The sequence below is a fragment of the Cyphellophora attinorum genome, assembly GCF_001299255.1.
Source record: "Cyphellophora attinorum strain CBS 131958 chromosome Unknown Contig26, whole genome shotgun sequence".
NCBI lineage: Eukaryota > Fungi > Ascomycota > Eurotiomycetes > Chaetothyriales > Cyphellophoraceae > Cyphellophora > Cyphellophora attinorum.
The window spans coordinates 268,975-294,219 of NW_017253254.1; the positions used below are offsets into that span (position 1 = coordinate 268,975).

General features: G+C 54.6%; 7 protein-coding genes across 7 annotated transcripts; 3 read left to right on the forward strand and 4 right to left on the reverse strand.

Moving 5' to 3' along the window:
- Window positions 1-1,717: 1,717 nt before the first annotated feature.
- On the forward strand, window positions 1,718-5,038 carry AB675_3687 (Fatty acyl-CoA synthetase and RNA processing-associated kinase 1; the record flags this gene model as incomplete). The annotated part of the gene is made up of 5 exons (XM_018143760.1): window positions 1,718-2,560; window positions 2,590-3,367; window positions 3,605-4,287; window positions 4,308-4,477; window positions 4,531-5,038. 5 exons carry the CDS (start codon window positions 1,718-1,720, stop codon window positions 5,036-5,038), a joined length of 2,982 nt encoding a protein of 993 aa, XP_017997080.1.
- Window positions 5,039-6,539: 1,501 nt separating this feature from the next.
- AB675_3688 (Riboflavin transporter MCH5) lies at window positions 6,540-8,496 on the forward strand (the record flags this gene model as incomplete). The annotated part of the gene is made up of 4 exons (XM_018143761.1): window positions 6,540-6,852; window positions 6,961-7,127; window positions 7,411-8,207; window positions 8,343-8,496. 4 exons carry the CDS (start codon window positions 6,540-6,542, stop codon window positions 8,494-8,496), a joined length of 1,431 nt encoding a protein of 476 aa, XP_017997020.1.
- Window positions 8,497-10,862: 2,366 nt separating this feature from the next.
- Window positions 10,863-12,518, reverse strand: AB675_3689 (uncharacterized protein; the record flags this gene model as incomplete). Its single annotated transcript, XM_018143762.1, has 1 exon — window positions 10,863-12,518. One exon carries the CDS (start codon window positions 12,516-12,518, stop codon window positions 10,863-10,865), a length of 1,656 nt encoding a protein of 551 aa, XP_017997040.1.
- A 1,266-nt stretch (window positions 12,519-13,784) lies between these two features.
- AB675_3690 (Purine-cytosine permease fcyB) lies at window positions 13,785-15,508 on the reverse strand (the record flags this gene model as incomplete). Its single annotated transcript, XM_018143764.1, has 4 exons — window positions 13,785-13,864; window positions 13,916-13,970; window positions 14,037-15,059; window positions 15,092-15,508. The coding sequence occupies 4 exons, from the start codon at window positions 15,506-15,508 to the stop codon at window positions 13,785-13,787; spliced, it is 1,575 nt and encodes a 524-aa protein (XP_017997113.1).
- A 1,276-nt stretch (window positions 15,509-16,784) lies between these two features.
- AB675_3691 (Vacuolar protein sorting-associated protein 70) lies at window positions 16,785-19,114 on the reverse strand (the record flags this gene model as incomplete). Its single annotated transcript, XM_018143765.1, has 4 exons — window positions 16,785-17,354; window positions 17,401-18,046; window positions 18,106-18,211; window positions 18,262-19,114. 4 exons carry the CDS (start codon window positions 19,112-19,114, stop codon window positions 16,785-16,787), a joined length of 2,175 nt encoding a protein of 724 aa, XP_017997094.1.
- Window positions 19,115-20,116: 1,002 nt separating this feature from the next.
- Window positions 20,117-21,772, forward strand: AB675_3692 (Bifunctional solanapyrone synthase; the record flags this gene model as incomplete). Its single annotated transcript, XM_018143766.1, has 1 exon — window positions 20,117-21,772. The coding sequence occupies one exon, from the start codon at window positions 20,117-20,119 to the stop codon at window positions 21,770-21,772; it is 1,656 nt and encodes a 551-aa protein (XP_017997000.1).
- Window positions 21,773-24,052: 2,280 nt separating this feature from the next.
- Window positions 24,053-24,763, reverse strand: AB675_3693 (uncharacterized protein; the record flags this gene model as incomplete). Its single annotated transcript, XM_018143767.1, has 1 exon — window positions 24,053-24,763. One exon carries the CDS (start codon window positions 24,761-24,763, stop codon window positions 24,053-24,055), a length of 711 nt encoding a protein of 236 aa, XP_017996982.1.
- Window positions 24,764-25,245: the final 482 nt, after the last annotated feature.

A 25,245-nucleotide genomic window follows, 5' to 3' on the forward strand; every position in this document is an offset into this window, starting at 1 on the left:
AATACAGTCATGTCAAGCTGCCAATGAGTTGTGCATTCGGATCGTGGCTGAAACTGCAGCGGGAAGCTTAGGATCGGAAGAGCCTGACCGAATTGGAGTTTCGAGCTTCAATCAGTAGTTGCGCCTTTCGTCGAAGCTCTCGCGGTTGGTGCTGGCGAGCGTCAGAGTCTCGCCATTGTGTCTGAGACTTGTAGTTCGAAAGGTCACCGAAACGTGGAACGGGAGTCATCAAAAGAAAGCAATAGGCGTGGAGCCGGCCCCCCGAAGTTCACATGCATGACATTGACAGGCGATGATCACCGCGGCGGAGACGTCTTGACTCTTGCAGTAGCTCGACGTGGTAGTAGGCTGCTTTTGCGGGAGGCGACTCGACCCGCTTGGAGCAATGAATCGAAAGCCTTCTTTCGATGGATCCAATTCAAAGAAAGCGTCACTTTCGCTTATGGCCCAGTTAGAACTCTTTCGGAGATATTTCAACGGAGCTAGAATTGCAGCTGTACAAGGGTTGCAAGTTTCAGGACGCGTTCGTGGTTCATGGAGAGCAGGAAAACAGAGATTTGTTTGTTGCCGACTCGCGAGCTTTCTTGATTTTTGCCTTGTCGGCAGATGAGAGCTTTCAATTGAGTTTGCCGGCACAGAATCGACCTTGTCGATGTTGAGGTCGTCGTCCTCGCGTCGCGACTCGTGTAGCGATACGAGGCGCCTCAATCCGGAATGGATGCGGCAAACTCTTCGTCTCGTCGTGATGGCGGCTCGGTTAGTGTTTGATAGTAAAGTTGATGATCTGAATGTGGGCGGGCGAGTCCCGATGAGAATGAACAAAAGGCATGGCGGTGAGCAGCAGGCAGGATGGGGTGGCTATTTGTGTGCATTTCGTTGGATTAGCGACGCTGGGCGTTGCAATTAGGCGGCGCGCTAGTTGAAGATGCGCTGGCATGGCGGATTATAGCTGCCAAAGAGGCCTATTGCAGGGGCCCAACCTCGCTTTCATAGAAAGGTTGATTGCTGAGGGCAGATTTGAGTGCAGAGTCAGGTTCAACTGCGGTTGCTGTGCTGGTGCAATGCTGTGCCGTCTTTTCACCTGTGCTACTGCCGTTTTCTCATCAACGTCAAGGTCGAAGCAGCGTTTCTTCTTCATACAGTAGGAGTAACCACCGGGGCTTCTGCTTGTCTTTCAGTTCGATTCCTTCCTTCGAGTCACCGTTCCTTGCGAGTTTGATTGCTGTCATTGCGGCTCCATCTCCGCCCGCCGAGCATCGAATCTTCCCCTTATCAGCCAACGACCGTTTCACCGCGACTTCGAAAAGAGCTCGACCACATTCGCGACCCCTCCACAGCCTCATCCACCTGCGTCGTCACTGGCCATCACCGTCGTCGCCATTGCGTGCCGTCCAATGTCCAGCGATACAGCAGCTGCATGTGCCCAATCTCGCGGCATCACTCTCTCATCTCGAGACGCGATCTGACCGATTAATCCTTGCTGCCCGACCCCAGCAGCCGTGCCTTGTTTTGCACAAGGATCAGCCTGTCAACAATTGAATTGCTATTGCTATCAGCGTTCAAGGCTGCTGCGACTCGAAAGGCACAAGCGATACTTTCAACAACTCATCGACCGTCGTCGCCGTCCGCAACATCGCTTCCGCCTTGACATCGCGATCGAGAGGAAGCTCAACAGTGACATCGACACCCAGCAGGGGTGATCGAGGGTGGTGAGACGATGACTTCGGCGTCAGTCCACACTGGTGGTCGATCAAATCATATTCCGACATCACAAGCTTATGACGAGGATGTGGCATACTACGAGCAGCGCCCAAATGTCAATCAATTTTACAGCGATGTACCGGCCAGTAGTAGCGGCAGGCTCGCGCCTCAGCATGACCAAAGGCAGTACTACTCGAGCTCGCATTCCCCACAATCACAGCAGGTGACATCTCAAGATGAATACGTCCTGCCTTACCACACCCGCTCTGCCGACTCATATGATGGTCCAGCGCCATTGCCTCCCCCGAGAACGTCCTCTCAGCAGCATCAGTCGTCGCACTCGTCGTCGGGTCGCGCATCGTCACGGCAACCTCAACAGAACACCAACACCTACGGCAGGACTTCGCCGCGGGAAAAGTCAGATCCACCAAATGCCGCGGCGGCTGCTGCACGGTCAAGACGGAAGAATCCAAGCAGTCCAGAAGCTCCTCAAAGATCCACGAGCGCAAGAGACCAGCCGCAACAGTCTCAGCCTCAGCAAGTGCCTGCTCCATTAGTTCGAGAATATAGCGAAGTCATTAACCGTGTTGTCGTTTCCGATCCTCGGGTCGACGAAGATCGTCTACAAGAGCGTGTAGCTGAGGCGCAACCGCATGCGACAGATGCCGAGCTCGACTTGACCGGCGATCTCCCTCCGCCCACTGAAGATATCCCAGGCCCTGCAAGAAGACAAGACTACTCAAAATCTGCCTCAAGACGGAAAGACGTCCAGTTCGGCGACTATGTACTCGGCCAGACTCTTGGTGAGGGAGAATTTGGCAAAGTAAAACTGGGCTGGAAGAAGGATGGCAGCTCACAAGTCGCCATCAAGCTGATTCGTCGGGATAGTGTCCAGAATCATCCTGTCGCCTGCCCAAAATCTACCGAGAAATCTCAATCCTCCGCGATCTTGCGCATCCGAATATTGTTCGTTTGCACGAGATGGTCGAGACGGAACGACATATCGGCATCATTCTGGAGTACGCATCAGGTGGCGAGCTGTTCGACTACATCCTCAACCATCGATATCTGAAAGACCCTGCAGCCCGCAGACTGTTCGCTCAGCTGGTCTCCGGCGTCGGCTACCTGCACAAGAAAGGCATTGTCCACCGCGATCTCAAGCTCGAAAACTTGCTCCTCGATCAAAACCGCAACATCATCATCACCGACTTCGGTTTCGCAAACACTTTCGATCCTATAGACGTGCTGGGAGATGAGATAGAGTACAATCTCACCAACAAGGACTATGTACGAAAGCTGAAACTCGATAATCTCGATGCTAGAGGCCTTCGACGTGGTGATTTGATGCAGACGAGCTGTGGCAGTCCTTGTTATGCAGCGCCAGAACTTGTGGTTAGCGACTCCTTGTATACTGGTCGCAAAGTCGATGTGTGGAGTTGCGGAGTTATTCTGTATGCTATGCTGGCTGGATATCTCCCTTTCGACGACGATCCAGCAAATCCGGAAGGCGACAATATCAACTTACTGTACAAATACATCACGACAACCCCTCTTACATTCCCGGAATACGTTTCACCTCATGCGAGAGACCTGTTGCGACGAATCTTGGTGCCTGATCCTAGGAAGCGGGCGGATCTATTCGAAGTCGCGAGGCATTCTTGGCTGAGTGAGTACCATCATGTTGTGTCGCATATCACCAGCAGCACAACGAACATTGCAGACATTGCCAATAGCACTGTACCGAGCCGATCGGCACCGGAATCTGGAATGCATCGGAGTGCGTCAATGAAGGAGCCATCGAAGCCTCAACCAAACCAGCGAGAATTGCTACCGAAGACGCCAGAAGTCGAGGAACAAGATCAAACATCCTCTGGTTCGCGACGAACCAGACATACTTTGCAAGCCGAGTATGTTGCGCCGCAATCTCACACCAACAGAGGCCATGACGTCGCACCTGTGACAGCTGCAGAGTACGCTCGATCACGCGGAGACGAAAAGAGAACAGTACATCAACAAGCGACCACATCGAAGCCGCTTCCGCAAGATCCACCCCGACCGCCAGTCAACGACAAAATGGGACCTCCCACACGTCCTGGACGGGAAGTGCCAAGATCTGTCTCAGACTCAACAGGCGCCTTCGCCACACAGAGTCAATACGCTACTCGGCCAAGCACTCAAGGCTCGATAGCCTCACAAGGCCAAACTCGATCCGATCTCAGACTCCCGTCGAGAGGATCATATGGTCAACCAGTCGCGCCGACAGTTGCTACTACCAATGTGCAAGGCCGTGTCAGTCAGCCCGCTAAGGCTCCGCGAGGCTATAATATTGGTGGACCTGTCTCGTCTCCAGGACCAAATCAGCCATATGGACAACCCGCTAATACTGACACAATGCCCGCACCAGTGACTCAGCCTAAGCAGCAACATCACCGGAGGTCGAGCACTCTTAGCGGACTGGGCGAGCGTCTCTTTGGCCGATCAAACTCTGTGCGCAAGAAGGAGGACGAGAAACCAAAGCGTGAGAAGAGATACCCGCCTACAAGCATGAAACCGATGACGACAGATGGCAACGGCGACTATCAGCATGTATGTCGACTGACTCGAAGCGATCATTCTCCTTCGGGCTGGGCAAGAAGAAGAGCACCGATCTCGAATCGCAAGTAGAAAAGCCTCAAGGGCGCCGCTTCTCGCTCCTGCCAGCTTCGATGTCGTTTGGGCGATTGATGAGTGGCAAGGAGCAGCCCGAGCCACAGACACAGCCACAACAAATGCAAGAGTCAAACTCAGGCTGGCAATCGTCCCGGCCAGGTACTCAGCCAAGCCATTCAGGTTCGCAACCACGGCCAAGCTACGACGGAGTGCAAGATCAGCCAGATACAACTACTCTCGACCGCAGCAGACGCAGCATCAGTACAGTCGACCGCAGCAGCCTTCCGGCCAGTACTCAAGCCCAATGTCGAGCCCGCCGCAACAGCAGTCTGACCCTTACGACGTCTACGGCGGTACTGGAGTCTACAACGCTCAGCCACAACATCAGAGTCAGCAACCACAGGGCCGCACACAGCACGTTCGTGGCGCATCGCAACCTATGGCAGGCTACGGCAGTCATCAGCAGCAATATGCAGGCACGCCACCAGCGAACAACTCTCGAACCTCGATGCAGCAGCCTCGCCAACAACGAGGGGTGCTCGTGAAGCCGAATCGCAAGTTCACTGACGCGTACGACAACGATTCGAACCACCAACATGGCGGCAGTTCGGGCGCTGTGCGAAAGGTGCAGGACTTCTTCCGCAGAAGAAGTCGAGCGCCGAGGCCTGATGGTGGCGACTATCGATAGTATTGTTAGTACGACCGAGTGGCGAGGAGACTTGTCTGGGTACGCCCATGGAGTGATTGAAGACCTGGTTACGGCACGAAGGATAGGAAACCCAAGGATGGGACGGGATGGAAACTTCAAACAACTCTACTACTTTATGTTGTTCTTGTCAGGCTGCACTCACAATGCGACGGAGGCAGTCTTCGACTAATATCGACCGCGCATTTTTTCGGGCAGCGACTTGTCAGCTGCCCTGGGGGTGGATATGTGGAGGAACGGGATTGAAGTAGCATTACTTCTGTACTAGTGAGGTACTCTATTCTGTAGTGTATGAATGGATCGTGTGAGTTGTTCAAGATGAAGCACAACGCGGATTGCTCCTTCCTCCGAGTCGACTTCGTGGCTTCCCAGGCCCGCAAAGATTTGCCAAGCCGTCAGGCTTTCAAGGCTCAACTGATTGTTCTCGTCTTCTCCATTCTTCTACCTCTGCTCATCTTCTTGCCAGTATTCGAACACTGACGCCGAGGTCGTCTGCTAGAAGAGCGCGACATGCCTCTCTGCAGTCATGCCACCTACGACAACGATCATCTCGGCCGGTTCATGCGTCGAAGGATGCCCTCGGTAGTCCGCATTAGCCGGACGAATTCCTGAACACAGCTATAGCCAGCGCGCCGAGTCACAACAACGCATACACCTTAGGCTACAGACATGTACAAAAGCCTCTTATGGCAATCTCTGCGCCTACGGATCTCAACGTCGACGAATCGGCAACAGAAGAGGACATCGCCGACGCCCGTTTCTCCTGTAGGTAACTGATGTCCTGCAGCCCCCAAAAACACCGTAGCGGAACAAGCTAGATCCTGCGCCGGCGCGGAGAATTTCCCCCATCCGGACGTTATCAAGATGCGTGTTTCAAGTTTCCTCCTACAATTTTGTCCTACCACACGGCAAACACGCGAGGCACACAGGACCATCTGATCTCATGTCGAAGCTTTCAGCCTTTCGGGTTGTCGCAGTCCAAACCGCAATGCCATCGTCTTGTACTTTTGCCGCGTTCTGACAGGTCAGACGGAACCTTCTGCAACATTGGCAGTCGTTTACATTCAGCTATCCGGCATATGATGTCGTCGCGTCGTTGGATTGCTTGTTTCGGCAAGTACTAAGTCGGAAGGGATCAGTGTGGCGACATGTTTGCTATCTTTGCACTTGACTCATGCTTGACCTAATTACCCTGGCGAGTTTAGCGATTGAGTCGGTGCTTTGAATATGGGGAAATCATCGCCGCCGTGACGGTGGCTGAAGAGGAGTCGGGATGGTTTACGGTGGGTACGTTTCCTTTCCCATGTTGGTCGTGTTTGCTACTTTGTTTTAAATCTGGCTGTGCTGTGCTCTTTTCACATAGCTTCATGTCGACGTTTGACAGAAGCTTGTTCGCCTGTTCTTCGTTTTCTGTTCAGATCTTCGCTTCTTGTACGCCATGGATCTCGACATCTTCACTGCACAGTAAGGATCCAGTGACAGTATGAGCGTGTCAACTTCATCAACGGCTACGTCGCCCAAAGAGGCTGCTTCCCCAAGTGGTGTAACGGTCAACGGGAACCATACTACTGCCGCTCATGCACCTGCAGCAGACGACACAAATACACATACGCAGCCATCAACACTCGAGAAAGGCTCAACAACAGCCGAAGCTGTGCCTGCAACAACGACAACAACACCAAATGGCATTGCCATCGACCCTGCCTCCTTCCCCGATGGCGGTACTCGTGCTTGGCTCACCGTGCTGGGCTGCTTCTGTACCATGACCATTACGTTTGGGTGGATCCAGAGTGTTGGTATGTCTCTTGCTCACGCCAGCATCCCACTGTGATCAATTATCTTGTTGATCGGACTTTCATCCCACCATCGCATCCTCAATATAGCCAAGCTGACACCAATGACAGGCGTCTTCCAAGCCTACTACGAGCTGAATCAACTACGCGCCTACTCCCACAGCGAGGTCTCCTGGATCACCTCTTTCACCGCCTTCTGGTTGTTTGCCGGCGGACTCGTCGTCGGGCCTTTGGGCGACAAGCATGGTCCGAAGGCGCTGTTGATCGGTGGGACACTTGTAAGTCTGCCCTTCATACCATATGATACTGCCTTCGTCTCCTACCCAACAGTACGGCTGGGACCGAGCAGGGCCACACAGTTCAGCCGACAAAAAGTCGCCCTCACTCGGCTTACATCACTTTCTGCGAAGCACAGCTCGTTCTCGCTTGCCCTCCTATAACTCGAGTCTCATATGCCCAGGCCAGAAGCTCGCGACACACGCCTGAGCTGCGCAAGACTGCTGCCCCGTGCTCACTCCAAATGCTCTCAGCCTGTCTCTTGCTAACACTCCCTCCCAACAGCTACACTCATTCGGTCTCTTCATGGCATCATTGGCAACAAAATATTACCAATTCATCCTCTCCCAAGGCGTATGCTCAGCCATCGGCACATCCATGCTTCTCTACCCGTCCATATCCTGCGTTGTCTCCTGGTTCTACGCCAAACGCGCCACCGCGATCGGCATCGCCGCCTCCGGCTCCGGGCTTGGCGGTGTCGTCTTCCCTCTCGTCGTCCGCCAGATGCTCCAAACAGATCATGTCGGCTACCCCTGGACGATGCGCACCATCGCTTTCCTCGTCCTCTTACTGGGCAGCATAGCATGCCTAACAATAACATCACGGCTGCCGCCCACCCCAAAGATGCTCACCAAAGACGAGATCCGGAAGAGTCTGAAGGACAGCCTGTTCGTTCTAGTGTGGATCACTGGTCCATTAGCCTTCCTCCCGCAATGGCTAGTATTAACATTCATCGTCACGACGGCCTACAACGATCGACACGTCGACCCGAACTGGGCATTCTACCTCGTCCCCATCTGCAACTCCGCCTCCTTCTTCGGCCGCCTCATCCCCGGCTACCTCGCCGACCGCACGGGAAGCATAACTATGTATACGTATCTCATGGTCTACACTTTTATCGTGACGGCGGCGTTGTGGATCCCTGTGTCGGGGCAGGCGGGCATGGTGGTGTTTGCGGTGCTGTTTGGGTTTGGGAGTGGGGGATTGAATGCGCTGAGTCCGGCGGTGATTGCGCAGATTAGTGATGTGAGGACTGTGGGGTTGAGGACGGGGTTGATTTATGCTGTTACTGGGGTTTGTTGGTACGTCACCGTCACCCTCTCTCTTTCTGGTTTCTTTCTCTCTGCCTGAGTCCAGCTTTGACGTGCCTTGCACGTTCGTATGGTCTTGCACTGTCGTGTTCGAATGGCTCTCACTGACGACTGCGTGTGTGATAGCCTGTTCGCAAGTCCAGCAGGCGGCGCGATCATCTCGCACAGTGGATATCGGAGTATGCAGGGGTTTGCGGCGGCGGTGATGGGCGTGGTGGCGCTGTTGACTGTGTATATCCGGTATAGGGTTGGAGGGATGGATTTGAGGAAGAAGATCTGACGGTATTGAGGAGCATCATGTTGGGGCGACTGAGCGATTGAACGATGTTGGGTTAGCTAGAACGTCTAGGCAGGGGTGGTGTACATTCTGGGATGGCAAATCGCTGTCGACGCGGGAAGCAGGATTGCTGGATAGCAAGGCCATAACGAATTCCCTTGTTTGTCCCTACCGGGACCGTTCGGAGCAGTCAGTCTGGGGACGGTGGGTGGTGGCCCTGAGCCACTCCACATGGCGGGCCCTTCGGACCCGCCACCTCACCACCGTGTGGCGTGGCTCAGGGCAAAGCGAGCGAAGCGAGCATTAGGCTGGAGGCCTATGCCCTGAGCCACGCCACACCGGAAGCAGCGCCGCAGGCACTCCTAGGGGAGCGGAAGTGAGCTGTGCGCCGCAGGCGAGTATTGGAGTGGAGAATGAGTCGTGGGGATCTGGTGCTACATTGGACTCGAAATACGTGGGGTGGGTTGTCGAGGAAGCCTAGGGGGTGGAGTGCTCAGTTTGCATTCGGGGTTCAGAAGGGTGTTCTATCGGTAGTGGAGCTTCGAGCGGTCCCGGTATGGCGGTTCATCAAGATTCATTCCCACTCTTCCATCTATACTGCGCCACCTCATCGCTTCTTGGAAAGGGCGCTTCAGGCACATCTCGATCTAGGAATTTGCAGAGTGGTTTCCAGCCCTCTTTGACGCTATACTCTAGGAATTCCCGCCCTTGTTCCTTGCAAGCTTTCCTTACGCTTTGATACCACTCTCTGGCATACTCCTTTCCATAGCGCTCAAAGTCGTCCTTCCTGTTTCGCCGGGATTGGTCAGCCTGAATCCGAAGCTTGGGACGTTGCGAGAGATCAAAGCTGGGCACGTGGAAATCGAGGCCCAGCCGATCATGAAGAAGCAGTTTGTCGGCGTTCGAAGAATGGTTGAGTGAGTAGAGACCTTGTGCAAAGGGACAATTAGGTGGTTTGGGACGCATCTGAGACAACTGTCTCTGGCGCTCAAGACTGTCCCCTGGCCAGATAACAGGTCAGCTTCGCGAAATGGGGATGCGTACCAGCAATATCTATGGTATCTCTCTGCGAGTTTATACATCGGTCGTGATGTATCTGCATCCGAAGGGGTGTGGCGGAATACAAGTGTGGATCTCATTGAGGCGATCCAGGTTTCTTGTGAGCGGGTGGTGAGGATTACTTTTGCGGAGGGGTAGGAGGTCAGGAGGTCGGAGGCGAATATACAGGCGGGGAAGTCGGCGCAGGCCTGTTGTGCGAGGTGTCAGGACTGCGGGGAGAAGGGGGTTTGGGGAAGGGGGATGTGGAATGGGGATGTGAAATGGGATCGGACTGGTGATGTGAAATGAGAGCATACATCGAAATTGGAGAGGATGGGATCGAAGTCGGAACATTTCAATGGTCTGGGATGGTCACTGAATTTTGTATCGAGGAGCGAGCACCATAAGTCGATGTGGTTGTTCTTCTGGACTTCGCGCATGTGGTAGATTCTGGGATGACCTAGGATCTGCAGGGCATCGGCGATGGCTTTTGTGACAAGGTCAGCAAAGATGAAGTGGTCTTTGGGGACAGATGTGTACATTGAGTTCCGGTTCTAGGCAGGCTCAGTATGAGAATGTGTGGTGCCATTGCGATGGTGATGAGGTGAAGGCTTTGTTGATGGCAGCCATGTGAGAGGTCTGCGGTCAGAATCTTATGTTAAGGGCTCAATGCAGTGCTTTTCACATTGCAGCAGCGGTGCTCATCACATGAGCAGGCTCGTCTGTCATGCTTGGCTCATCTGCTCCGTCGCCTGTCTTGTTCAGGTCCTAACAGTGTCGACGAAGCTCTGAAGAGACCGGTGCCGATTCCATCCGAGCGGGACAATGCGGAACCCTTCGACCAAGCAGTGGGCCACGCGACCTTAGGCGAGACCACCTGTTCTCGACGCATGCGTCGGAATGGAACCTCAGAAACGTCATGCTTGGGACTTAGAAGTCAGATACAGTTCGTAGCCGATACGACCTCGCTCTGCGCGACTTTCACAGTCGGTATACCACTGCATGCCCCGGAGGCACGATGTTTTCACAAAGTCTTGCGCCATGCCGGCATCGCGCTTGACATTGTCACTGCTTGGACAACTGGATGTCATTCGTGATCTTACCAATCTTCATCAGTCGAGTGAACACTTCTTGCCGTCCTTTAGGACCTGATGTTGACCGATTCTTTCCATGGCTGTATCGCGAATGCCTGAAGTGTTCCAACTGAATGCAATTTGACAACACGACAGTCTTCTGCCCTAGTACTGCAAGCTTCACCGCTGACGTTGCTTTGGCTTCTCGGCTTGTCGCCTGCTTCGCTCGTCTGCGTCCCATTCAGACGGGGCCCTTCCTCATTTCCGATAGAACACCCTCCTAAACCCAAAATGCAGACTGAGCACCCCGCCTTCGAAAACACTCTTGAATCCGCCCTCCCCACCGCCCCTCCGTCCACTATAATCCCAATCCCGATCTACGACCCGAAACGCCACATCGCCGTACGGCGGTCCCGGGCTGACGAAGCGCAGTATACAGGTATCCTCTTCGCCCGCAGGCGCGGCACTCTGCCCCTTCTTCCGCCCGTCCTCTCTTATGATCTTGTAGCTGGGTGCTGGGGAGGAAGCGGGGAGGTCAGGGTAGAAGATGTGGAACTTATAGCCCTGAACCACTCGTGGGGGAGGAGCGTCGGCGGTGTAGTGGGTCTGGTTGTATTTGTTCCAGTCGTAGCCGAGGAGGACGCGGTTGAAGTATTTTGGTTTTCGCAGTCCGTCTGTCCTGGCATTTGTGGTTGGTTCCTCGGCGGCAAAGACTTCTTCGTCTTCGTCGACGCCGCGGGCGACGTCGCGGTCGAATTGGGAGGGAGCTGCTGATTTGGAGGTGGCTGCGCCCTTGCTCGTCGTGGTTGAGACTTGTTTGGTGGCTTTGGAGCCGCCTGGCATGGGGATGTAGCCTGTTCGTTTTATTCGGGCGCGGTCTGTGGCGAGTTGTGTGAGGATTTCTTGCTCGGAGCGGACTTCCAAGTTTTTGTCTTTTGCTGCGATGTCAAGCGCTGGATCTGGGTCCAGACTTCTGTCGTACTGCAATGTTTGTGGCTGCATTGGTTCATCCTTGTCCTTTGATAATGCTGCCGCTAATTCCTGCTGTGACCTCACAGCCTCCGCCGCACTCTCCTTCCTCAACCGAGCCATTCGCTTCTCCATCACCGCCTGATACACGTCCTTGACCTTCGCCTTAGCCTTCCACACCAGCAAGCTCCCTAACAGCTGCGACCAGTAATCCGTATCAATCGGCTCATTCGAATCCAGCTTCGTCCTGATCTGCCCTTCTAGCCCCTCCAACTGTTCATACGTCTTGGGCGCCAATAAACGATCGATGTCCGCGCTGACGCTACTCGTCGCTCGACCCTGACCGCCAGCGGTCCTCGACGTCTGCAGTTTCCGCCGCCAGTATGCACAAATAACGCCCATCGTCCTCCAAAACTCCCGATTCGTCCTATTCGTCTCTAGCTTCTCGTACGTCTCAATGTCCTTCAGCAGCTCGTCGAACTCCTTGTCACTCCCCAACCCCTCAAACACACTATCCGGATCTACAACCTCCAGCTCCTCGTCGTCCACCTCGTCATCCAGTGATGGCCGATCTTTGTGTCGCGTCTCGTCGATCACGCGGAGGGTGACAGCAAGCCAGTCAATCGGTTTTGCACGTCCCTCACGTACTCTAATGACGGCTTTCTTCTTGTTTTGGCGGAGCATGAAGTCGTCTTCGCCGGCGATGTAGGTGCGCATGCGCTCGTCTTCCTGGGCCGCATTCGACTTGATTTGTTCCTTGTGGGACCATTTTGACTGTGGTGGGCGCGAAGAGCGGTCTTGGGGTGTGCTGTCGCGGCTGCTTCTGTAGGAGGGACTGGAGGTGGACCATGGCTTGCCGCTGCCATTTCGGTGGGGTGAGCGAGAGCGTTTGCGGGAGGGATCGTGGTGATGGTTGTTGCGGCGGTCGGGGTGAATGTCGCCCATCGGGGCGAAGCAGCGCAGGAGACTTGCACAGACAAGGGGGGTATATATGGCACAGGCTGCGACTAGGCAGCATCCAGGAGTCCAAAGTATGAAGACGTGTGTGAAGTATTTTGAAGAAGGCAACTACACAAAAATATTCGGAAATCGGAAAATCTTCGGGAAAGGTGACAAACTGCGCTCTGACGGGTCAAACACTCGTCTCGCTCACCTGACCCTCCCTACAGCCCAACTCTCTCATTCTGGCTGTCGACGCTCATCAAACCCGGCGTCTACCACTACTCACGTTCGGCGCAATGCTCACGCCCACCCACCAACCACTGTTTGCCTGCGGCGCTGCTTCCGGCCTTTCGGCCTCACCCTAATGCTCGCTTCGCTCGCTGGGGGCCACCGCCTTCCCCACCCACCCGGGATGTCGCTCATGATGGGTGGTGGACGCCCAAGAACTCAGACACACAGGACGAGGGAGTGACCGCAGCCAGAGACTACAGGAGTATTGAAGGGCTCGGGAGATCACAGAGACATATGTGACTCAGGAAGAAGGCAACAACACAGAAATATTCGGAGGCCGGGAAATCTTCGGTCAAACGGTGACAAACCCGTCCCGAAAAGGTCACTTGAAGATGGTTCACTGCGCAACATCTATGGAAGAAGGGTGGAACCAGCTACATGACGTGCAGGCGGCAGCAGCACAGGGCCAATTCCGGGAGGACGATTGGAAAGAAGTACGTGAGATGACGGTGGCCAACGAGGAAGTAGGCGATCAGAAGTTATAAAGGTACCTGAGTAGGGGGATGCAGTCGATCGAAACGACGACTGCGTGCAGTATCACATCTCTTGTGCGAGCGAGGAAGTCACCACCGGTGTCCGGCACGCAAGCTGCAATAGTAGCAGGTAGTTGCTGTCCGCGTGAGAGTTGGTGGAAGGGGACAAGGGTATCGACTGCCTGTTTAGCGAGAACTATGAACGGAGATGTCGGAACCTGTTCATCATCTCACGGTATACCATCATCTAGTCTAGGCACAGTTGACATGAGGCCTAAAGGATGAGATAGGAGTGCGCTATGTACACGAGGTTGGCTGAGATGACTTTACGGTGGGAGTAGTATCCATTCTGATTGAGATCAGTAATCTTGTGCAGCGGGAAGCCTTGAACAGCCTGAGGCCCTCCCAAAGCTCAATGAACACCCGGTATATATTGCCAGGACGGCCTTCATGGCCACAGTCCAGGGCAAGGCGATACAACGACCGTGCCTGCACGAACACAAGATTACCGCCCAAATCGCTTCTTCTCGAACGTCCTGAGTATTGGGTAGACCAGCAGAGTGATGGCAGCAGACATGTAGACGCCTTGACAGAGGTCAGCAAAGGCTTCTTGAACATCGGAAAGCAGATACGTACCAACATCACCGCCGTACGGACCGAATTTGGCTGCGATCGGACCAACATACCAAACCTGAGCACGCACAAAGTCAGCAAGTCATGTCCTAAGGTACAAGGCACTAGCGTGGGAGCAACTCACTTGTGCCATCCCCGGCAAACCACCAGCAAGATAACCCGACAGCAGCGCCAAAACCGCCGCAGCACCAACCGGCAGCTTGCTCGGCTTATCCCAGACTTCCAAGTCATACGCATCTCGCCTCCTGAACCATTTATCCTCCATCAACAAAATCAGCGTGAAGCTGACAGTCCAGTAACCCAGCAAAGACACAAAGTTGCTGACAATAGTCGACAAGTGATCTTTGCCGACAATAGCGAGAATGGCCACGACGAGCGCCACCAAGAACGACCAGATAAATCGCGGAATGGCGTGGAAGTAGTGGCCCAACAGCTGCAGGGAAAGACCCGAGGAGTAGTTGATGGCGATGTTGTTGCCGAGCACGGAGAATGTGAGGAAGACGAGGCAAGTCTTGGACCAGCCAAGCGGATGGTACACCTCGCGCAGCAGCCCACCGAGACCGTGGTCCTCATAGGCGTCGTTCCATGGCTTGTACTCCGCCAGAAGGGCTCCGTTGCCGATGCAAGCACCAGCGAAGGTGGTGAATACGGTCGGAAGGGTGACACCAGCAAGAGTGAGGAAGAACACCTTGGACGACTTCGTGTTCGCCGGATAATTGCAGTAGTAGTCCGCCGCGATCGAGCACCAGCCGGAGGCGCTGGAGAAGTTGATGGACATGAATGAGAGCCAGCTGCCAGCATAAGCCAAGTCTTTGCCGTATGGTGCGGGTGTGTCGGGAGCTATATGCGGTGCCGCTTGGCCGTACAGCACGCAGATGAGGATGAAGCTCAGGATCCAGCTGTACTTCTCAAAGGTATGGATCATGGCGAAGCCGAAGACGCTGACGACGTAGCTTATTACGGCTACGATAACGCAGCCAACTGAGATGGTCATGGAGTAGTCCGATACGGCGCTGAGCATTTGGCCGGTGACGACGACGTTGACGACCGCGAAGCCGCCACCGACGATCACGTTGAGGACGGAGCAGAGCTTGGCGCCCCAGAAGCCGAAGCTGTATCGACTGGTCGCGATTTGTCGAAGGCCGGTCTTGGGACCGAGAGTGCCGGTATATGAGGTACAGAGGCTCCCAGGAATGTTCCAACGACGATAGCCGCAGCAGAGTCGCCGAGAGTCAGACCAAATTCAGGGCCGAGGACACCGAGAGGGATGGTGCCGACGTGGCATGTCATCGACCACCACATCAAGAAGGTATTCCAGATGGAAGGAGGGCGCTTTTGGTCTTCAGGAATGCGATCAATACCCTGCGTCTCGATACCGAGCTTTCTATCGAGCCACAGCTCCCCCTGGTTGAGGTAGCGAAACGGTGCAATAGCATGCTGGATGTGCGCTGTTTTCGCGACTTCATATGCTGGTGTCACAGAGCCTGCACGTGTATCGTTGGCGTCGAGGCTCGAGTCATGACCGCTTTCGAGATCCTTCTCGACGATGCCCTTCTCTGGGGCGGCGCCAGCGATGTGGGAGGACTTGGAATCCATAATATACACCTGCTTGAACGCTACCAGGTCGACTGGCCGCGCAAGTTTACTCAGGGTTGGAGTGGTGTTGAGATTGACTATCGAAGGGACGTCGCAGGACAAAAGATCCGAGAGCCGTCAACGAGGGGTCCTACTGCATGATAAACGAAACGTGGTATCGCTTGTCTGCACCTGGCCAGCTCCGCGCACTCGGCGGCGGCCGACAAATCAACGGCCAGATGCGACTGCATTATCAGAGTTCGTGTCACTCGTGGCGATGATAGCGAAGTCGGGTCTAGCCTGGGTAAGTGATTGTCGTGGGATTGGTTGCGAAGCTAGGAGGGGAGCGAGGGGCGGCATGTCGCCAGCCGGCAATCAGACCAAGATTCGCCTAAGCTTCCCACGGGCTTGCCGAGAGCCAACCACAGGCGACTGAGATAGTGGCGGGCGCTGATAAGCAAACATGAAGCTTTTGCTTGATTCCGCAATAATTGTCAAGCTGAGGATTTTGTTCTGGCGAAGTTCGAGACTCTTCCCGCTTTTGAGCACGACGACTTCGGCATTTACTGCATATTCTCAGTGGGGAACATCGCATACCAGACAGTCGAAGTTGACACAGCTTGAGCTTCATGTTCTTTTCGAGAGAAGTCGACCACATACAGTAGGTCAGAACGGTCCAACGCCATGGCACTGCGATACCAACTGGTCTGCTCGATGCATCACAAGCATCCCCACGATTTGGAAGTTTCGCACCTCGGATGCGCTGACCAGTCTGGGCCGATGTCATCAAACGAAGGCGAACACAGTGTCAGCAAGGCGGTCCTATATGTCCGTAAGACTCGGCGAATGCGATTCTGCCTTACAGCAGAACCATTGTGAGCTTATCTGCATCATTCTCTGCGATGGTCAGACATCAGATAATCTTCTCGACGGAGCATGGCGCGGCTGAGCTGCACCGTCCTCGAGCGGATCACCACAATGCGTATCTGGTCTGGCACGGACCTCGGTCTATCGCAGAGGAGGCTCGGTTGTTCGTGATGATGCCTTCCAACATATTTAGAAATTCAGACCTTTTCGCGCCTTCCTTCGACTGAAAAGAAAGCAGTGACTGCCAGCCAGTCGATTCACGAGCACGTTCTGACCTCGGAATCCATGATGTCGTGCCTGCCAGACAAATCGAGGCAGGCGCGCACTTCCTTGCTTTTGTTGAGAACTTCTCTACTTTTCATCTCTATTTGTTATCTTCTTTGCGATGCGTTTGTATCCAATGCATAGCATTCTCTACAACGACCTCATCTCACTCCAGACTCGTCTGTGCAGCCTTAATCGTGGCCTCAATGATCTCAGCCCACTTCCTCGCATTCTTCAGATCACCATCCTCAAAGCTCTCCACCAACCCCGGAAACGTGGCGCCTGCATACCCCGTCCAGCGTCCCGGCGCAAATATGACGTGCTTGAACCAATTCCTTTCGTCGAGACCTTTGACATACAAGAACCGTCGTTCCAATAACTTGATCTTTGAGTTCGCTTTGCGCACTTCATAGTACAGCTTGACCTTCTTCCAGAACTTCCACCACGGGATATCGCCCGCCTCGGCAACACGGCCTGCTAACTCGACAGCATACGCATCAAACTTCTCAGCGGTGGATTGGAAGGCTGTGATTGCTTTGTCCAAGCTCTTGAAGCTGAATTTATGCCCAATTGAGGATGTTGAGGCAGATTTCTTGACGCTGGCGAGATATTTCTCCAGCGCGAAGGCATAATCTGTGACGTTGAGCGGGATGATGGGAGTTTCCGAAAGGGTGATGGTGAACAGCCCCAACAACTGCGCCATGGTGGTGTGGTGCTTCCAGCCCGGATCGCCAAACTTCTCCATCCACCCGAAACTGTCGTAGTTGGAGTGGTAGTGGTACACCGGGGTCCTCGGGACCATTGGCGTAGCCGAAATCGATGGACGCGATGCCCGCGAAGTCTTGGAAGGCGGTGAAGTCGGAGCCGGAGCCCATTGTTCGGATTGCGCCGTCCCATGTGTCGCGAATTGATCTGCTGTGGTTTAGCGGGGATGTGATGGAGCTGGTGGCGTTGTAGATCAGCGTGTTGAGTAAAGGTGAGGCAGCGACGTCGAAGCGGTCGCCGCGTGCACCGACGTCGACGTTGAGATACGCGATGGCGCTGGCGGAGAGCCAAGGCAGGAACTCCTCGACCCATTCTGTGCTGCCGACGAGGCCGTATTCCTCGCCGTCCCAGCTGGCGAAGACGATTGTGCGGAGGGGCTTCCAGCCAAGGGACAGGGCGGCGCCGATGGAGCGGATGACTTCGTTGAGGACGGCGGAGCCGGAGTTGGGGTCGCCGGCGCCGCCTGCAATCCAGGCGTCGCGGTGGTTGCCGACTACAATCACTTCGTCGGGGATGGAGCCGTTGACGATGCCGATCACATTCCAGAGGGGAGTGATGATGTATTCTTGTTGGTTGTAGAGGTTGAGGGTTAGATTGGAGGGCCCGATGTTGTAGTCAACGCCTTTGTAGCTAGGCCGCCGCCTTGCCAGTATTTGTTGAAGGCTGTTGCGTTTGGGCCATGGCCGTTCAGTGCTTTGAGGAGAGGAAGAGCGTCGGCATACGATATCGGTAGAGATGGGATCTGTGGCGTTGACAGATGTGGGTCGACCCGCGGGACGCCGGGCTTGGATGGGTAGCCTGGCGTAGTCGGGTCTCCAGGAAGCGAACCTGAAGAGACACCTGTTAGTCGAGTCAGTGGTGGACCAAGACAGACATACTGAGAAATTGCACACTTCCTCTCTGGACACTGCTCGGATTTCTCGCAGGTCCAGCCGGATAAGGCTTGTGGCCATTGGCCTCGGTCATCTCTCCATCCATCTGTGGATCGTCATACATGACTACACCGATCATGCCTAGCTCCTGTGCTCTCTTCACCTTCAAGCCACGGAACACGCGACCGTACTTGGCGAGAGCGATTTTGCCTTTGAGCTCAATCCCAGCTTTGACAAGGTCATCGAAGTCGTAGACTGTACCGAAGTTGACGTAGACATATTGTCCCGTGACATTGCCACTGGCGGAATAGCCATGGAAGGTAGGGATGTCCGGATGTGCAGTTGGATCCTCGTCCAGGACATCCTCTTTCAGCGAACACTCGTATGCCACCTTGTCTCCGTCCAGCAGAGCCAGCCTATGATCGAGTGGGTACGTCAAGTACGTCTCGTATGTGGCAATCTCGGAGTTGATGCCAAACTCTTGCCATCTTTCTCGTGTCCAGAGCGCCTGGGTGAGATTCTTCCCAGCCAGATGGGGGCCAGATGTATAGTATTTGCTCCACTTGCGAGCCTGCTCGGGGTCAGGGGTAGTCACGATGATGTCCTTGAGGTCAGCGAAGCTCAAGCCAGCTGTTTGAGAGTCGAGCTGCGGTCTCGAAGAGTTGCCATGGTGGGGTCTGCGCCCGGGATGGTTGCGATGACCTGTGACTATAGTCCATGGTATCAGAAGGCCAATGACAGCCAGTGTCAGGCATGAGAACAGAGCGATTGTACAGAAGCGGCGGAACGTCGAGTGGGGGAATCGCCGCTGTGGCCGGGTGACCACCACGGTCTGAATGAGAGGCGTGCGCTCATTCATGTCGGGCAGCTCAGACGTTGGCCTCAGAACATGCGAGAAGAGTATATCGTTATGGCTTATCCCATGTCGCGTCACATAGTCCTCGTCAAACGATGTACAGTCCGCAGGCACTGGTGGGAGAGCTCACCAGGCATCGAATGTGAATTTGGTCGCATCAGCTTGCGGAGACGATTCCGTGATTGATCGACGTCATCCCGTTAGGGTTGGCGTATATTTGAACCCTTACCTGAGACCGAAGTTCGATCACTGATGACTTCCTCGAACATGTCTTTCTCGATGAGTCCTGCCGACCGCTAATTACTAGACTGTCACGACCCAGCTGCGTGTGTCTCTTACAACCTAAAGGATGGAATACCATGCACTGCAAGTCGCAGCGATGTTGGTTTCGATGGCCAGAGCTCGCGTACCCCTGCATCGCTTGCACGCCAATTCCTGCGAGACTCTCGTTTAATGAGACCAGGGGAACTTCGAGAGAATGCAGCCCTACTTCGATGGCACAGCGCATCGAGGCTTCACAACGTGATCAAGATGCAAAATGTCCGGTCAGTAAGATAATAAGTACCTGTTGCTTCCCTTTGTCCCGCATCTTGACCTTGCACAACATCGGAGCAGAGACGTGGAAAGTAACGCTTGGGCTTATCCCCAATCTTGTGCAACGCTCGCTTGTGCTGCCTCGTGGTATCGCTTCTCGAAAGATTCATCAGCGCGATACCAGATTCGGCGTCAATAGTGGGATAGTTTGCAAGAGGACCAGGCTTGTGCTCCCTAGTCCTGGTCATTCCAACTGCCGACCAGCATAAGCTTTCAGTGCGCCAGGAACAACATGAAAAGCTGAGAAACCCTAGGTCAGCCAGCAGATCTTTTGTGCGACCACTCAAAGCCCTACCGCTAGCCATACATTCGTTCTATTGCTCACGGCCTCACTCGTTACGGGCCGCTTTTTCAGGTAACAGTTTCAGGTCAATCGCGGTAATCCCAACCGGACTCTCTTGAGCACTGGACATGCGATATGTTCTGTATGTGACAGCAGCTCTCGCACTGGGAGCTCAGGCGCTGCTCCCAGAAGCGCCGGACTCCAGCGTGCTACAGGCACTTCGCAACCAGGGTGTGAAGACTGAAGAGCTCCCAGTCGCAGAGCTGCTCTCACGATCACCAAACTCGGGTTGTGCTGCTGCTGTTGGTCACCCTTTCCTACTCTTCGCGTACGCACTGACCTTCCAGTGCGCATCACTGCATACTCTGTACCGGTCAGACAGTCTCCAGGACAATGTCACCGCCTGCACCGAGTTCAGTAATGGATACTGGTCGACCCAGCAAGCGGAAGCCGACCCATACTGTATCTTCAAAGCACCCCATTCCGCCTCAATTTCAACCGCAATTCTTCTCGCCCGCCTGTACCGCTGTCCATTCGCCGTCAAGTCAGGGGGCCACGCCGCATTCCCGGGCGCATCCAATATCAACAACGGCATCACGATCTCATTAGAGCGACTCAACACCCTCCAAATCGCCCCAGACAGAAAGACAGTCGCCGTCGGCGCTGGCATGCGATGGGGCTCCGTCTACTCAACCCTCGAGCCATCAAACCTAGCCGTCATAGGCGGCCGAGTCTCCTCCATCGGCGTGGGCGGCCTCACTCTCGGCGGCGGCATCTCCTTCCTCTCCAACCTTCACGGCTGGGCATGCGACAACGTCGTCTCCTACGAAATCATCCTCGCCTCCGGCATATCCACCACAGCCTCCGCAACCAAGAACCCCGACCTCTACTGGGCCCTCCGCGGCGGCGGCAACAACTTCGGAATCGTCACCAAGTTCCACTACGAAGCCCACTCCCTTCCCGGCCACAACATGTGGGGCGGCTCCCGCCTGTACACCGAAGCGGCCTTCCCCCAACTAACCAACGCCTTCCACAACGTCATCACAAACTCCTACACCGACCCCAAAGCCGGCACCTGGATCGCGTGGATCTACATGAACAACACGAAAATGGCATCTACCGAGCTCTGGTACGCCGGTCCCGAAGGCGACTCTGCCCCAATTTGGAAGGAATACAACTCCCTCACACCACCCCCAATCTCAGACACAACCTCACCCCTCAAACTCGCCAACTACACGCGCATCCTCGACGCAGCGAACCCCTACGGCCTGCGCGAGACGTTTTATGGCATCACATTCAAACTCTCGCTTGAAATGCTGCATATCACACGAGACATCTTCTTCAACGAAGTCCGCTCTGTCGCGAATGTGACGGGCGTAGCGCCGATCATGCTGTTCCAGGGCATCACTTCAGAACAGGTGAACCACATGGCGAAACGCGGCGGGAACCCGTTGGGGGTGGGGGAGCCCTTGTATTTGGTGCATTTGAGTCCGTGGTGGGAGTTGGCTGAAGATGATGGGAGGATGTATGCTATGATTTCGCGGTTGTTGGAGCGGGTCAAGGCGGAGGCGAAGAAGAGAGGGCCCGATAGTGATTATTTGTATATGAATTATGCGGGGCTGTATCAGGATGTGATTCGGGGGTATGGGCGGGAGAATCAGAGGAAGTTGGTGCAGATCGCGAAGAAGTATGATCCGCAAGGTGTGTTTCAGAAGTTGCAGCCGGGATACTTCAAGTTGGAGGATGGGGCTCCGGTCAAGGATGGGCGGTACTTTTCTGGGTGAGACCGTGTGTACGGATGAAGAGGAGGTGCGAGGAAGTCGGTGACGCGAGTCTATGCCATGCCACCGGAGACGTCAGAGCTTTGCTGGATACGTATGTACGAACAGTCTCATAGTAATTACCAAAGTACTAGTCCTTACCTGGCTGTGTCTGTATATATTGGCTGAGAACTGCATCGCAGTTTTCTTGACTTCTCGTGGCAACGTGGATGGGGCGGGGGTCCAGAGACTACCTAGATACACTTATATTTGTAGAGGATGCAGTCTATCTGTGTGTGTCCGCACTTCTCGTCCTGTCATACAGCGCACGGTTTGCGGTTCTCCTGATTGACTAGAGAATTGAGAACAGCCCCATCTCACGCCAGTGTCTCCGAATGGTTGATAATCACTTAACAGGCTGCCAGGCAGCAGCGCCCTTGTCCTATTTACTCACATATGCTCAGAGCAACTTATACAGCCAGGGCAACATCAGCAGCAGACCGAGCCATGGATGGGCTATGTGACCGAATAGCAGTGCCCCATACCTGCCTGCCCAGTCTCTCAGCGCGCTCGATCCCAGCGCCAGACCGCACCAAAGACACCCTCTTCAAAGCGCACTGAGCACCTCGACGAGGCAGCCCGCCTTCCATCTTTAGACATCTATCTGTCTCGCAACTGAAATCCGAAGATGAGGTTACACAATGCAAGTCAGGGTTCCGGCCAGCGGTAACGTCGCAGTAGCGTTGCTCTAATCACAGCCAGTGATATTGCTCTCGTCGGCTGTTGTGGAACAGCTGCCGGCTGAAAAGGCAGGTGTCCTGCTCAATCGAGACTTCCATCGGTCGCGCTCTTCAGAAACCCGCATTAGCGTGGCACTCCCCTGCACTGAAATCCGCCCAAGCCGCTGGGAGGCAGGCGACCTGCCGGATTTGTACTTCTATCTGTGCCGCAGGCTCAGGCTCCCTGCAAGGGGGGATTCCTATGTCTCTGCGATGATTCGCTGCTCGCCCGCTCGAACTCTTGACGAGGGCAGGTGACCTTCCATACTGGGACTTTCATCTGTTGCGCAGTGGCGCTAAAGTAGCGTCGATGGAATTGCTTCCGCGCCTCGAGCTCAAAAGTACGTCCGAGAAAGGCAGGAAGCCTGCTGTCTTTGGACTTCTATCTGTCGCGCAATGCACAATGATACATCCCAATCGAGGGCTATCTGCATCTCCACTCCTGACAGAAATTTGATTCGCCATTGGACGGACAAGCGCTCAGCTCACCAACTAACTATTATCAATCGCACTGTCCTCGAGGTGGCTGCAGATGCATGCATACGCGCGAGCGATAGAAGTGCCGAATGGGCAGGAGACTTGCTTCTTGACCTGCTCAGTCACAGCTGGGTCTCGGGAGCAGCCAGTCGCTGATTGAATCGAGATGGGTCAAATGCGTCAAGCTGCGGCAAGCTTTGCCGTGTGTCGAAACAGCCTGCATACGCGGGACTGATATAAGCTCGGTTCAGGCAGCAGACTTGCCTCGTTTGCTGCTCGCCTACAGTCGAGACAATCCGGCAGCAGCGAATCGCCCTTTTCTCTCCGGCCATCGAGTACGGCGGGGTGCAGCAGCACTGCAGGCGGTGTCTCAGACCATATGAGTACGCGCAACAGATGGAAGTCCGCATCGAGAAGGCCAGCTGCCCTACGGAGACAGGCCGGGCTGTGAGAGGCCAACGAGCTGGGCAATAGCTCTTGCGAACTTCCGATTCCCAATAGCAAGCGCAAGCGATCTGGAAAGAAGAGGCCAGTCGCCTGCCTGATACGCACTTTTATCTGTCCCGCGCATGCAGGCTGCTGCAGCCGCCCCGACAGACAGTGCGATTTGCTACTGTCTGAGTTTTCTGTAGGAAGCGATCTGGGCGGAAGTGGCAGGTCTCCTGCCTAGCCAGGACTCCTATCGGTCTCGCGTAGCACACCTCGCGAGGCAGCATGATTGGATACGCGCAAGGAGGGAATTTAAGCCAAGGAACGGACAACGGAAGAGGCAGGATCCCTGTCTATCCTGCACTTCTATCAGTTCCGCGAGGTTTGAGTCTGACGCCTTAACCACTCGGCCGTCTTGGCATCATGACAGCATCATCGATTCTGGAGAATTACAACGCCAGTAAGTAAATAGTGATTTCGTGAACGCTGGTACAATTCCCACCTACAAACGGAGCTACATCGACACCAGAGAAACTTCCTTTCGTCCCGTTGTATTGGTTCGCAGTATTGACATCTAGATACTGGCTAGAAGAAGACAAGACCAGATAGCTCCCTACTATTACTGCGTCGCCAGAATCACACCCGTTGCGGCTCCTCCCAGAAGAGCTGCCCCAAAGAAATGACCCACGGCGGACGAAACGACCAAGCTGGTGAGGAGAAACCGCTTGGTTATGCCAGGTGCGGCAATCACATCATCCCACGGCTCGACATTGGCCTTCATCCAGTCTAGATCCGGGTTCGACATGTCGTTGATGGCGCCAAAGATACTATGGTAGTCCTTTACGGCGGCGGTGAACTTGATGGTGCATTCTGAGACTCTCGAGACGTAGAGAGGCTGTAGTACGGTATACTGAAGGTCGGGATTCTCTGCCGCGAGCTTCTTCCACTCATCGGGAGTGTCGTCATTGGCGCCGAAGACCGTTGTAGTTGAAAGCGAAGGACAGCTTTTGCTGAATGCGTTTGAAACCACAATCGGACCTTGTTGCATATAGTTGGCGAAGTTGATCGCATGGGGGTCTTTTGGGTTCAGCGTCAGTCTGTAGTTTCCGTGGGTATCGCAGGTCAGTGATAACCCGTCCTCAGGCTTCAGCACAAGGGTATCTGTTTGGATGAAGACTTCAGATCCCACGAAGTTGCCTAGGTCCGAGACATCGGGTTGATCTGCGGGACTGAGCTCGGAAAAGAGTTTGAGGGAAGGTCCGAGTGGCACTATCGCCGTGCTCAGATGCAGCAGGCCCGAGAGGAGGGCAGCATACTTGATGAAGGGCATGCTGAGTAGCCAAGTACCTGTGAAGTATATCGCAGCGTTGTCCGGACGTGACGATTAATTGAATGGCAAGTTGGGCACATATTGTCTACTAATGTACCTATACACGTCTCAGTCAGGCAGTTGGTGGGTTTTGATTGTGTTGTGAAGCCAGGAATGTCTATAGGGTTGTACGAAGAAGGGCAGCTACCACGTGGTGTCCAGGGGTCTAACTTTCCGGTTTTTAAGCTCCACGCAGGCATGGCCCACATCAGATAAGGAGCCCTGACCCCTAACCTTGCAGGTGTCAGAATATCTTTAATTTGACACCGCCTGCTTGACAAGTACTTGCAGTCCTGTTTACGTTTGACACTGGGCTGTTCAACGCGAGGCTACAGCTGTTACCACCAAAGTATACACAGGATCGGTTCGCTGCCGCTGGCTATTAGCGGGGGTCTTGGCAGTGGGTATCTGGAGGCTTGGAGAAACTTGCTCGGGAATGCAAT